The 11,477-nt window shown below is 43.8% G+C and overlaps 1 protein-coding gene across 1 annotated transcript; it reads left to right on the top strand.

The window, feature by feature from the left end:
- Positions 1-9,844, top strand: LOC140950535 (2-acylglycerol O-acyltransferase 3-like). Its single transcript, XM_073399775.1, has 4 exons — positions 1-463; positions 1,765-1,984; positions 2,451-2,647; positions 9,690-9,844. Exons 1-4 carry the CDS (start codon positions 16-18, stop codon positions 9,842-9,844), a joined length of 1,020 nt encoding a protein of 339 aa, XP_073255876.1. The 5' UTR covers positions 1-15.
- Positions 9,845-11,477: the final 1,633 nt, after the last annotated feature.

Genomic DNA, 11,477 nt, shown 5'->3' with positions numbered 1-11,477 from the left:
GCAAGTACAGTGACAATGTCTGGACTCTTCCGTTATCTTGCTACTCAAAAAGTTCGACTTCTTCAAGGATTAAGCGTGCTAGTTTTCTACTGGATTTTGGTCTTTGGTACGTTATTTGTGTTTGGAGCACTTATAGTTTATGTGGTAATTAATCGTTTGTTTATCATTTGGCCGTTCTGTGTCCTTTATTTGACGTGGGTATATTTTATTGACCTTAAGACCTTTAGCCGTGGAGGTCGAAGAGCGGAGTTCGTTAGAAACAATCCATTGTTTGATTATATGAGAGATTATTTTCCAATAAGTTTGATCAAGACCACACAGCTCGACCCAGCGAGAAACTACATATTTTGCTATCATCCACATGGTGCTATCCCAGATGGTCTAGCCATTGGCTTTGGATCAGAAGCTTTGCAATTCAGCAAGAAATTCCCGGGAGTTGTCCCTTACATTGGAGTGCATTCATGTATGTATCCATATTAGAACAATAGGAGTATGTACATTAGTGCAAAACAACAACAACAACAACTACAAGAGAATGGGAGTGATCCCACCTCCTCATGCCCAGATCTTACCCTTTCTTACGCTGCTTGGCTGTGGAAGATCTGGATATGAGATTACCCACCTTATCAGTTTTAGATAAATATTTTTGACTTGAGCCAAATTGCAGCCAACAGTTTGACAGTTTCAGAAAATTGATAAATTCCTTCTACTCATTCCTTCTGCTAGGGGAGAAAGCTTGGATGCTATTAGAGTGAGGAAGGTAACCCCTTTAATAAATGAGGTCATTTGGGCAGCACATGCTTTCTCATGAAACTTAGCCTGGGTTGAAGATGTTTGAGGAATTTGGGCAAACAAGAATGCATTTTGCATGCTCAATTTTTGCCCCACATGTACTCCTTCATGCCCCTCAGTGGCCGCTGGGTTTGACTGTATTTAGATTCCCACTATAGTACCTCATTGTTATCAGTTGGTCTGTAGAAGTACGCCTTGGGGTCAATGATATTAATAGACTGCGAGCAGTCTCTTATTTTTCTTTGCGAAGTTACTGCACGTGAAAAACGAGGGTGTAAGCCTGAGAAGAAAAAATAAGAGACTGCTGACTCCTTTGTTTTGTCGGGGGACAACCAAGCTGTCAACGTAATTTAATTAATCAATGAAACCTGGGTAACTTGAAATGATTTATAAATAGAACAAAAACAACTGAAAAAATTACACTTTCTTTAAATCCAGCATGATTGCCTTGAATTCGTTTCCCTTGAGGAAATTTACAGCAGTCTCCTTCTGTAAGATATCCTTAAAAGTTTTATTACTGACATTACTGCTTGGTTCCCTATGTTTGCAGTTGGTTGTCAAGTGTGACTATTTTTATTGCTTGCAATCCCACCACAGACCAGTCAGTTATCTGTCAACAGCTGTGCAATTGACCAATCGGTTTCTCCGTTTCTGGGCTGACGGAGGGTTTGTTTACTACAAAAGAGTCAGCAGTCCGTCTTTTCTCATCTGGTCTCAATCCCTTATTGTAATAATAATGTCGTGGTTTGCAATCGCGCTGGATGAGACAAGAACTAGATGGATTTTAAGAGGAAAGGCGGACTGCAAGCAGTCTATGATATTAACTCGGAGTAAGACATAGGGGTTGATTCTCACCTCACCTGCCTTGAGTGCAAGTTAATAAAAAAAGTTAATTAAGCACTTATCTATTTCTCTGCTCCTGTGGGAGCTGCGGAATAGAGTTTCTGAGTATTTTTTACTTCTTTTCCACAGTTATGGGTTGGTCTCCAATCTTTCGTGAAATTGTAATGGGTCTTGGAGTGGTAAATGTCAGCCAGGAAAGCTGCAAGTTTGTACTGACTCAGCAGGGTCCTGGACATTCGGTTGCCATTGTTGTTGGAGGTGCCTCTGAAGTTCTTAACCTATTCCCTGGCTCCTATATTCTTACTTTAGAAAGACGAAGAGGCTTCATTAAGCTGGCCTTGGAGACGGGGTAACATTCCTCTTTCTTTGAATGTGGCAGGGGAATGGCGAATGTAATGAGAGGAATATTTTCCTCAAGGGAGACTCCTGTATTAGTGGTAGAAATCGCAGAGTTTGGTCTCACTTAGGCTGTTCTGGATCAAAAAGCCCCTATTTTGACCCATACCATTGTAACTTAGGGCTTTGTATAAAGTCAAAGTGTGTTGAAAACAGCATTTGATGCTAAAGACCTTTAGCACTTTGAAAATCACTGTAGCTCTTATTTGAGTACAGTCTCCTTCAGGAATCAGATGGGATACTAAAAACTGAACAAATCTGAGCAATTTTTTCCATGGTGCTTTTTAACATCGCAGAGAACATGACTTTATTCTGTTGTTTATCGTCAGACGTATCAGAAAATGCCTCAATCCTTTAATACCCTGTTTGTTCTTTGAACTGGTGATAACTAAGAAACTGTTTCTTTGCTATACTTCAAGGTCTTCCTTGGTTCCAGTATTTGGATTTGGGCAAAACGACGTGTTTAATAAACAGCCGAAAATCGACTACCTGTTAAGATACAAACCTGGACGCAGCAAGTGGGAGAAGTGGTCAAAGGTTTTCTTGAAAGGTGTCATGCAGGTCATGTTTGCGCGTTTTGGGGTCATGCCCTATCCACATCCTATTACTGTTGTTGGTAAGTTCCAAATAATACTATAAAAAGTTAGAACATTGCACCACGTTTACGAAGGCCTGTTCTAGGCGTTCAGATAGTAGAGATGACACAAAGGAAGAAGAAAGAAAAAATGGCGAGGGGTTGCACTCCACTATCCGCAAACGGTACGATAATCACTCGGTCATTTTCCCGCCATTGTTTGCGTTAGTATTCTATTCACATACATTCATATTCATGCTCAGTTCTAATAAGGTATGGGAAAAAAGATTGATCAGCGGACTAAGCCAAGCTGGGACAGCTTGGCTTAGGAAGAGTTCAAGATACGACTCACGCGATTTTTGGGCGGGACTGGGTGGGCCGTCCACCTCTTCGCGGCTCCGCTGAAAAACTGAGCAAGAATGGTCTATTTTCGCGCCAAACCAGAATTTATTATCGGTAATTACGTAATCGCACGTGAGGCCGCTAGACTAGCCGTGAAAGAACCCATTATTGAATTATTTTAACCTCGCATATCATTATGAGTGTTGTGAATAGTATTCTATTCACATACATTCATATTCATGCTCAGTTCTAATAAGGTATGGGAAAAAAGATTGATCAGCGCCCAACAGCCCTCACTGTTCCTTAAATAGTCTTAGATAATTGCACTCCGACTCTCAAATCCTCTTACAACTTCCCAATCCTCAATCCTCCAACCCCTCTCATAACTTTAATCCCCAAGTACAGTAAGACACAGCTATACGTTTACAATTATAATCAAACTAAACTGGTATGAGTTTCCATAACAACATCTCTTCATTAAAGAAACGACAGTACAAAGGTTATAATCCATTCCAAAAACACCCTAGCCAAACAAAGTATCCTCATTCTGCTGGGCGTTTCCTCTGCTCAGCAGCTGGAAAAGCACACACAAAACGTTTCACCTGATTCACATCCTGCCATGGAGCCACCACATTCTCAGCAGAAGGCGTAGCAAGTCGTCCCGACGGGCCATCATGTTTCAGAACCTTGGCCAGCTGAAGGTAATATAAGGCGGTATGCCTCCTAGCCCAACCCACGTGTTCCATAATCTCAGACAGATCCGCTCCTGTGAGGGCCAACGTTATCGCACAACCCGAACGAAAGCCATGCAATGTCTCACCATCATCAGCTTTCATCTGCTTGAGATACACTTTAAGACGCGCATCTGCTGCTGAAGAACTAAATGGAGAATATTGGACACCATTATTAGAAGTTGTCGGACGAAACAAATATCCCTTTGTTAAATCAACGCCTAACTCCCTTGCCACTTCGACATATTGCTCAACGCCCTTCACAGGACAGATGACCGACTGGGGATTTCTGCGGACACCAAAGACATTACTGTCACCATCCCGCAAAGTCTTACCCCAGATATGATTAAATAAGAACCCATCATCATTTGGAAAACGAAGGATCTCCGGAACTTTTACCTGACCAAGATCTCCTGGGCGGTCCCCACTAAAGAACGCCAACTTAAAATAAGCTTGGTCACGTGCGATAATGAAACGGTCAAGTTTCGACTTTGATCTCGCTAGCTCGCCTTCAAGATACTTCGATAACTGAGTCAATTTGTCCACAAAGAATGGCGTGGCTTGTTTTGGAGTAACACGGGCCTGTAACTGCTCCGCTGTGACAAGACGAAGGTAATCTTTAACCAATTTATCAGAGGCTGGGTTACCAAGACCTAGCCGCTTGTCCCACCCTCCGTCCCGACCAATGGAATGGAAAATCGATCTTAACTTTCCTATGTAAGAGTCCACAGTCTTGTACGACAATCTCAAAGGGCAGCCACATGACTGTTTACCATGCTGACCCAAAAATTCACACGTATTGAGGTGTACCTGTGTTTTGCCACGCTTGTCTTTAAAGATCAGGAAGCGACACAAGTCCCTAGGCGTCACTGTCGCGAGAGTAACAAAACCCGGCAGGGCACCAAGAAAAGCCTCAAGTTCCCTCTGAAGAGAATCCTTCTGCTTTTTATAACTGGTTGCCTGATCGTAGTGAAGTAACTGCTGCAACCGCACTTCAATTCCATCAAGGTCAACGATAACATCAGAGTGTTCCTTGCCAAGCGTTGTCATAACCTTTCGCTTGTAGCCACAACGTTGACAAAAACGGAAGTCAAAATCATTAGCGTGTCCACAGGTTGGGCATTTAACCGACTGGACAAACAGCTTTGCCATGACTGGAAGCTCCTACAAACCAGAAAAGAAGAACCCTATCATACATCACAAACCAGTAGCACAACAGGTCAAAATGTATGCCAAGACACACCTAAAAACACACTGCAAAAACCCAGAGATCTCCAGGAATGCCCTTGTGAGGCAGCCACCCCTTTTTGGACGGGACCAAGAGAGCGTTGCCATCGCCACGAACAGCCAGATATCTACTCTTTACAGCTTTATTCATAAGGAGAGGCCACCAGTACTTCTTAGGAAACACGTCCAGCACCACTACTGTGCACGACTGTTTAAAACTCTGCAGAAATTTTAAGACAGGTCCCGTTAAGGCCATGGGAGGAAAAACATACGGTCTGGCCATAAGTGCTCCGAGGGAAGCAAGATCCTGTGTGAAGAGATTTACACCAGACGATCCGGGAGAGGGAATCGGCGTAAAATGAGGGAGAGAATACCCGTGCGCATCCGTCATACTATTCGAATCCAAGGCCATAAGGTCGCAAGTATGGCCTTCCCTACCACCAAACTCCTTCTGAACAATCTGCCACAAGCCATCCGACAATTTACTATCTGAGTGGGACAGGCGCCTTGATGGAGCATCAGCAGGATTCTGACCAGTCGGAATGTAAGACATGTGCAGAGATAAGCTAAGCTTCGACGTTGTGAAGAAAAGCCGTTTCAATGCCATATTAAGCTCCAAGCTTCTACCACCCTGGTTGTTCCAAGCCTCGACAACGGCCTTATTGTCAACAAAAGCATCAACTCTAGCATTGAACAGTTTGTCTTTAAAAGCCATTAACGCCATGTCGACCGCAATAGCTTCCTTCGCGGCGATCCCCCATTTGCACTGCTCTTCCGTCCAATAATCTGATATTTCCTCACGATGAGGGGCTAACAAAATAGCACCCCAGCCTGATGCGGAAGCATCAGTTGCAACGGACACACGAATATGACGCTCATCCCGCCATGTTACCGGATCATCCCAACCCTCCAAACAGCCAATGGGAGATCTCCTCACGCAGATCCCCCCTGATGGGTATTAGCCTGTGGGGAGTACGTTGGCCACCGGCAATAGCTGCATTCATCTGCTTCGTAAACAACTGGGCTGCAGGTACTGCTAGACTAAAAGAGACACATTTCCCAACCAGGCGTTGCAAGGTTTTCACCGTAACCTTAGAGGCATGGAGTATTTCACGGACAAGTTGCAAGAATTTCTCCTTCTTTTCCGGCTTTAAGCAGAACACCTCCCTAGAAGAATCCGCTAAAAAACCAAGGTAGGGAACCACTTTACTTGGGAACAATATTGACTTTTGCAAACCAAGGAAATAGCCCAAGCTGACAAGATGGTAAGCAACAAGAAATATAGCCGACCTAGCCGCCGCAAGATGACGATCATCAACAGTGTTAATAGTAGCGTATTCCCCCTTATCGAGTGCCACCTGCAGTTCGCCATTGTGTCGATCATCGATGTAGAGCAAACAAGGGATTCCTATAGCTCTAAGGAAATTACTAGCCAACAGGCCAGTAGTATGATATACAAACGGGGAGATCTTCCACCCAAAAGGAAGGGTATTATACGTGAAATACCACCCTCCCCATTGGATCCCAAAATACGTGCGGCTGTCTTCAGAGAGAAGAATATGGTCATAGCCAGACTTATCGTCTAGGACCGTTTGGTAGGTGTCCTTGCCCACGTAACGCGGTAAATCGATCAGCCTGTCTAAAGAGAAAGGCATATCACGCATCCATAAATTAAGATAGCGCGCATCGTGACATAACCTTGGCTTTGTTGGCTCAACTGTAAGGGGAAGAACAATAAATGGAGGGTCAACCACACCCACTCTCCCCAACAGCGAAATAGCTCCAGATCTCAAGCGCGCAACTAACGTTTCCTCCACAAATGACACAAAAGGCTTGCAAGAGACATTGTTCGTAAACACCTTCATCGGAGGCTCGTCTGAATCGAACAATTCTCCTTTAAAACTGCCTTTAAAATGCTTGAAAAACGGCTTAATCGAGACCTTGTCCCTTATCCACCCAAGAATCTGTGCCTGTTGGGGTGACGAGCTATCTCGCGCAATGTACTGCCAATACTCGAAATGGTTATGCAATTCTCCAGCTCGAAAACAATGTGGGTCACGGAACAATAACTCCGAAATATCACCAATTAACTCTCCCCTCTGTATCCTCTGTAATTTAACACGGTCACAGGCTGTCACTTCTCCACTGACCTCGACGGGGTTACCGAAACAATCGACCCAGGACATTGGAAGCTCAATTTCTTTGCCTCGTAACTCCTGAAGTCGAAGATCAAAGGAGTCAGATTTTTCCCAACACCACATGTTTCCCTAGGAAAAAGGGGTAGTGAAGACACCTTTAAACACTGAATCGCCGAAAAATCTAAGACCATATTAAAATCATCCCCGTCAAAGTCAGCAGAGAAATAACAGCTAAGACCAGCGAGGCTGGAGGGCCCTTGTCTCAAGGATACCCCTTTTTCAAAGTCGTTATAACTATGCTGACAAAATAGACAGAGTAAAATATGCACTAGATTGATTCAATACACACAAAAGTTTGTTTATTATCGCCAAAAATTAAGCAATATTTCCAACACACAGCCTTGTCCAGGCGGCCTTCAACCTATAACACCGGTGCGAACTAACGAGATCTAAACACAAGCTACTTGTCTGATTTGGGATCCGTTTTCCTCTGCTTGGACTTCAAATCAGGACAATCAGCTTTGATATGACCTCGCCTATGACAAAAATAACATCGCAAAGAAAATAGACGAGACGGACGTGCCACACCAGAACCCCTGTTGTCGTTCGCTTGAGGCTTCTTGCGATTTGACTTCTTTTCTACTTTAGAAACGATATCCAGGACCCTCTCGTGGTCCTTGTCTCCTAATAGGCGCATAACAAGGTCCTTGAAGTGGTCCTTCGACAACTCCACCTTTTCCCTCGCCGACTGATGAACGAGCCGATAGTGGTTCTTCCTGTCATGATTACGGTCAGCGGCCTTGTTATGCAGAGTCTCCAACATCTCAAGCACCTCATACTTGTTAAACTCTGTCAACGGGCGGGAAGCATAAGCCAAGATCTGTCCCACGAGCTTCTCAGGCGACGCATTGGTTACTGCCTCCACTGACTGCTTTAACTGTCTCACCTCCTCACGCAATCTCTGCAAAGGAACAAAGAGACTCTTAATCACCGCCCACCTCAATGTGCGAAGCACTCAGTGTTATGCATAAAAAACCTCATTACAGGCCTCGTGAAAAAACAAAAACATCACGTAACTTCTCGCGTTACCATGTATAAACATCCTTCGGCAGGCACAGCCAAAGGAGAAAATACAAGTAAGACGACCTAGCAACGTTCAACAATTAACGATGTCCCATTATCATAACTCATAACAAACATCCAAAGGCCACATCAGCCGAAGGAAAAGACAAAACACAAATGACACCTCGCTGTCACCATTCGTAACCATCCCACGACCGCAAAAAGGCTGAAGGAAATACAAATAAGCGAATTCACGGCGTCTCTCTAGCCAAAAGCTAGATGTCACCGCCGAACAAAACGGCCACGTCGCTTGTACAATAAGCGAGTCCACAGCGTTCCTCTAGCTTAAAGCTAAACGCCCAACGCTGGTCCGTCAACCAACCACCGCCGAACAAATCGGCCACCTCGCCTGTACGGTTTGTAACCATCCAACGACCACAAAGGCCGAAGAAAATACAAACAAGCGAGTCCACGGCGTCCCTCTAGCCAAGAGCCAGGCGCCGACCGCTAATCCGTCAACTAGCCACCGCCGAACAAATCGGCCACCTCGCTCGTACGGTTTTGTAACCATCCAACGACCACAAAGGCCGAAAGAAATACAAAATAAGCGAATCCACGGCGTTCCTCCAGCCACAAGCCAGACGCCGAACGCTAGTTCGTTAACTAACCACGCGGAATAACCCGACAATCTTCCGAAAAGATTTCGATAACAGGCCGCGATCGGGCCAAAAGCTCTCCGTTATTCTCTCCACCATGCTGTGTGAAGAACCTGAAAGATACGACAGACAAGAGAAATATGCCACGAAAGAATTCATAACAACTAAAAGAGAACTACCTCCAGTTCCTGAGGCTGAGCGACATTAACATTCTGGTTGCCATCCGGTGGATTCACAACCGGCGGATTCACCACTAGCGGGTTCACGACCGGTGGATTCACGATTGGCTCTACAGGATCGACAAGTAACTGAACGTTCGGCTCCGGAGGTTGACCCTCAGCCATCAGGAAATCGTCAAGAAAATCGCGTGGGTCGTATCTTCCAAAAGAAAAGAGACCACCTCTTCGCGGCTCCGCTGAAAAACTGAGCAAGAATGGTCTATTTTCGCGCCAAACCAGAATTTATTATCGGTAATTACGTAATCGCACGTGAGACCGCTAGACTAGCCATGAAAGAACCCATTATTGAATTATTTTAACCTCGCATATCATTATGAGTGTTGTGAATAGTTTGTCGCTTTCAACGTGAAGAAGTTACTTTTGGCGTTCGTGAGAAACGTGAGTAAAACTGATGTTTTTTTATCATTGTTAGAAACAACAGGGATCGTATCTTAAAACATCAGTTTTCACATCACGTTTTATAGTGGAAGTCACACTTCTCTATCATCATTTGACAAAACCAAATTTTAAAGAAACGAAACTGGTTTTATTGACCGCCGGAGTGTCTTGCGTAAACGGGTTACACCTTGTTTTATATTAACACCTTCACCGGCACATTTGCTCGTCTGTAGTGATGGGCTTTACCCCGTGTAGATTATATAATTAGAGTAATCTTAACTGTAACCTGTTTTTCTTGACTTCCTTTTCAGTTGGATCTCCTATCCCAGTGGAGAAAGTGGAAAATCCAAGCGAGCAACGAATAAATAAACTGCACTCGGAGTACAAAGAGAAACTTAAGGAGCTGTTTGAACAACATAGGGACGCATGCGGTGTACCAAGAGAGACTGAGCTTGTTATTCAATAGGGAGCTTTAGCATCGACGACGTTAACGGCAGCGAAAACGTCAGTTTTAAAATGAATTCCCGTTTTTTCTATCTTTGCCGCGTTTATTCCAATTTGGTGAAAATGGCAAGTGTAGGCGAATTTCCCTGGAGTTGCTTTGTTGACGTCCTCGTTGCCGTCGCCGTCGCCGTCGTCGTTGCTAAAGCTCCCTCAACCTCGTCCCCAGGGTCTTATTGGAAAGCGAGAAGACCCGGGGGACGAGGTTGAAGCTCCCTAATAGTAGGGCGTGGCGAACTCTTAGTTTAGTGCATTGCGGCTGATGGAATGGTTTGTTTTCCCTGTCGGGGAAATAAGCCTTCGTTCAAGAGAAAAACCGGACATACGGACATGAGTGAGCGATTGAATTAGAACCTTAATGAATGATGCGCGTAATAGGCTTAGAGTACCTCGCAAAACTAAACGTAATGGTACTTAGCGAAATATAACTTTGATATTGCAATAGTTGCAGGCTGTCATTGTGTCTCAAGATATTAAGTATATATAACTATTTCTAACTATTTCTGGTCGCAGCTGTTGCCTTAAGAGCTATCTTTTTAACACCTATAATAGACAGGAACAGCGTTTTGAAAAGTCTGACGTTGACGTGTAAATTTATACTTTAAGAATTTTGATACTGCTATCCTGAATGGCCCTGGCGTTTGCCGACGACCCAGGACTTTCCCGGCGTCCACTGGAGCGGGACTACTCAGGGATGTGGGAACGCGATTGGGAACGCAGGTGTTGGTGGCATTTTCTGCCACAGACTGCGGATCGCAGCGGCAACAGGTATACAAATGAAACGTTTGTTGCGAACTGTTGGCTCTAACAAGGTGCATTATGAAATGGAAGCAGATATCCAGGGGAAAGGTGCACGTGGCCATGTCTGCTAAAGCGACGGCCAAAAAAACTCAGTGCCACTTTTGATGCTGGTTAGCATTGTTGATTTACCCTAATTAATGTAAACTTTATAGTTACCTGGTACCGTTTTTTTTTTTTCAACTTTATTTTTATTTATTTATTCATTTATTTATTTATTATGATTCATTATTCTCCTTAATTTTTTTTCTTTATCTTTCGTGTGTCACAACCCTAAAGAATGCAATTTCATTTTTGTAACTACTCATGAGTTCGTTTAGTTTTTTTCTATCCTGGGTAGTTTTTTGCCTGATTTACTTTTGATCTACTTTAATTTATTCTGTTCTTGTAAACTGTTTTTTAACTTGGCAAATAAAATGGTTTGTCGTTGCTGTTGTTGGCTTGTTGTAAAACTGTAGGATTCCGTTAACGTTGGCCCTGATGGCGCTTGTGATGTTTGACGACGATGAGAGTAACTACAGTACTTGGAGAACTGCACTGCTATCATCTCAAAGGACGTATCTAACTGGAATGTATAAACAACGGCTCTTGCCAATAATTTATTGAGTAACTGGTTTTACTATCATTAAGTTCTCTTTACCTTGCTTAGCGAATTTGAACTGATTATCCCGTGTCCAAAGCAGGACTGGCCTTCTTGCCTTGGGAATGGACATTGTCCAAATCTTTTTCTATGTCCAGATAGATTAGGTAATTTTATTTCCATAGATTGACGCCAAAGTTTTGTAACTAAAAGATGAAAA

This window comes from Porites lutea, chromosome 10, assembly GCF_958299795.1.
Source record: "Porites lutea chromosome 10, jaPorLute2.1, whole genome shotgun sequence".
In the NCBI taxonomy this organism is placed as follows: domain Eukaryota; kingdom Metazoa; phylum Cnidaria; class Anthozoa; order Scleractinia; family Poritidae; genus Porites; species Porites lutea.
Note: the sequence above shows the minus strand (reverse complement) of the source record. Positions and strands in the feature narration are given on the sequence as shown.

Coding starts and splice junctions, on each gene's coding strand:
- LOC140950535 (XM_073399775.1), top strand. CDS start 16: ATGTCTGGACTCTTCCGTTATCTTGCTACTCAAAAAGTTCGACTTCTT. Junction 464..1,764: donor TTACATTGGAGTGCATTCAT/GTATGTATCCAT, acceptor TCTTTTCCACAG/TTATGGGTTGGTCTCCAATC. Junction 1,985..2,450: donor AAGCTGGCCTTGGAGACGGG/GTAACATTCCTC, acceptor CTATACTTCAAG/GTCTTCCTTGGTTCCAGTAT.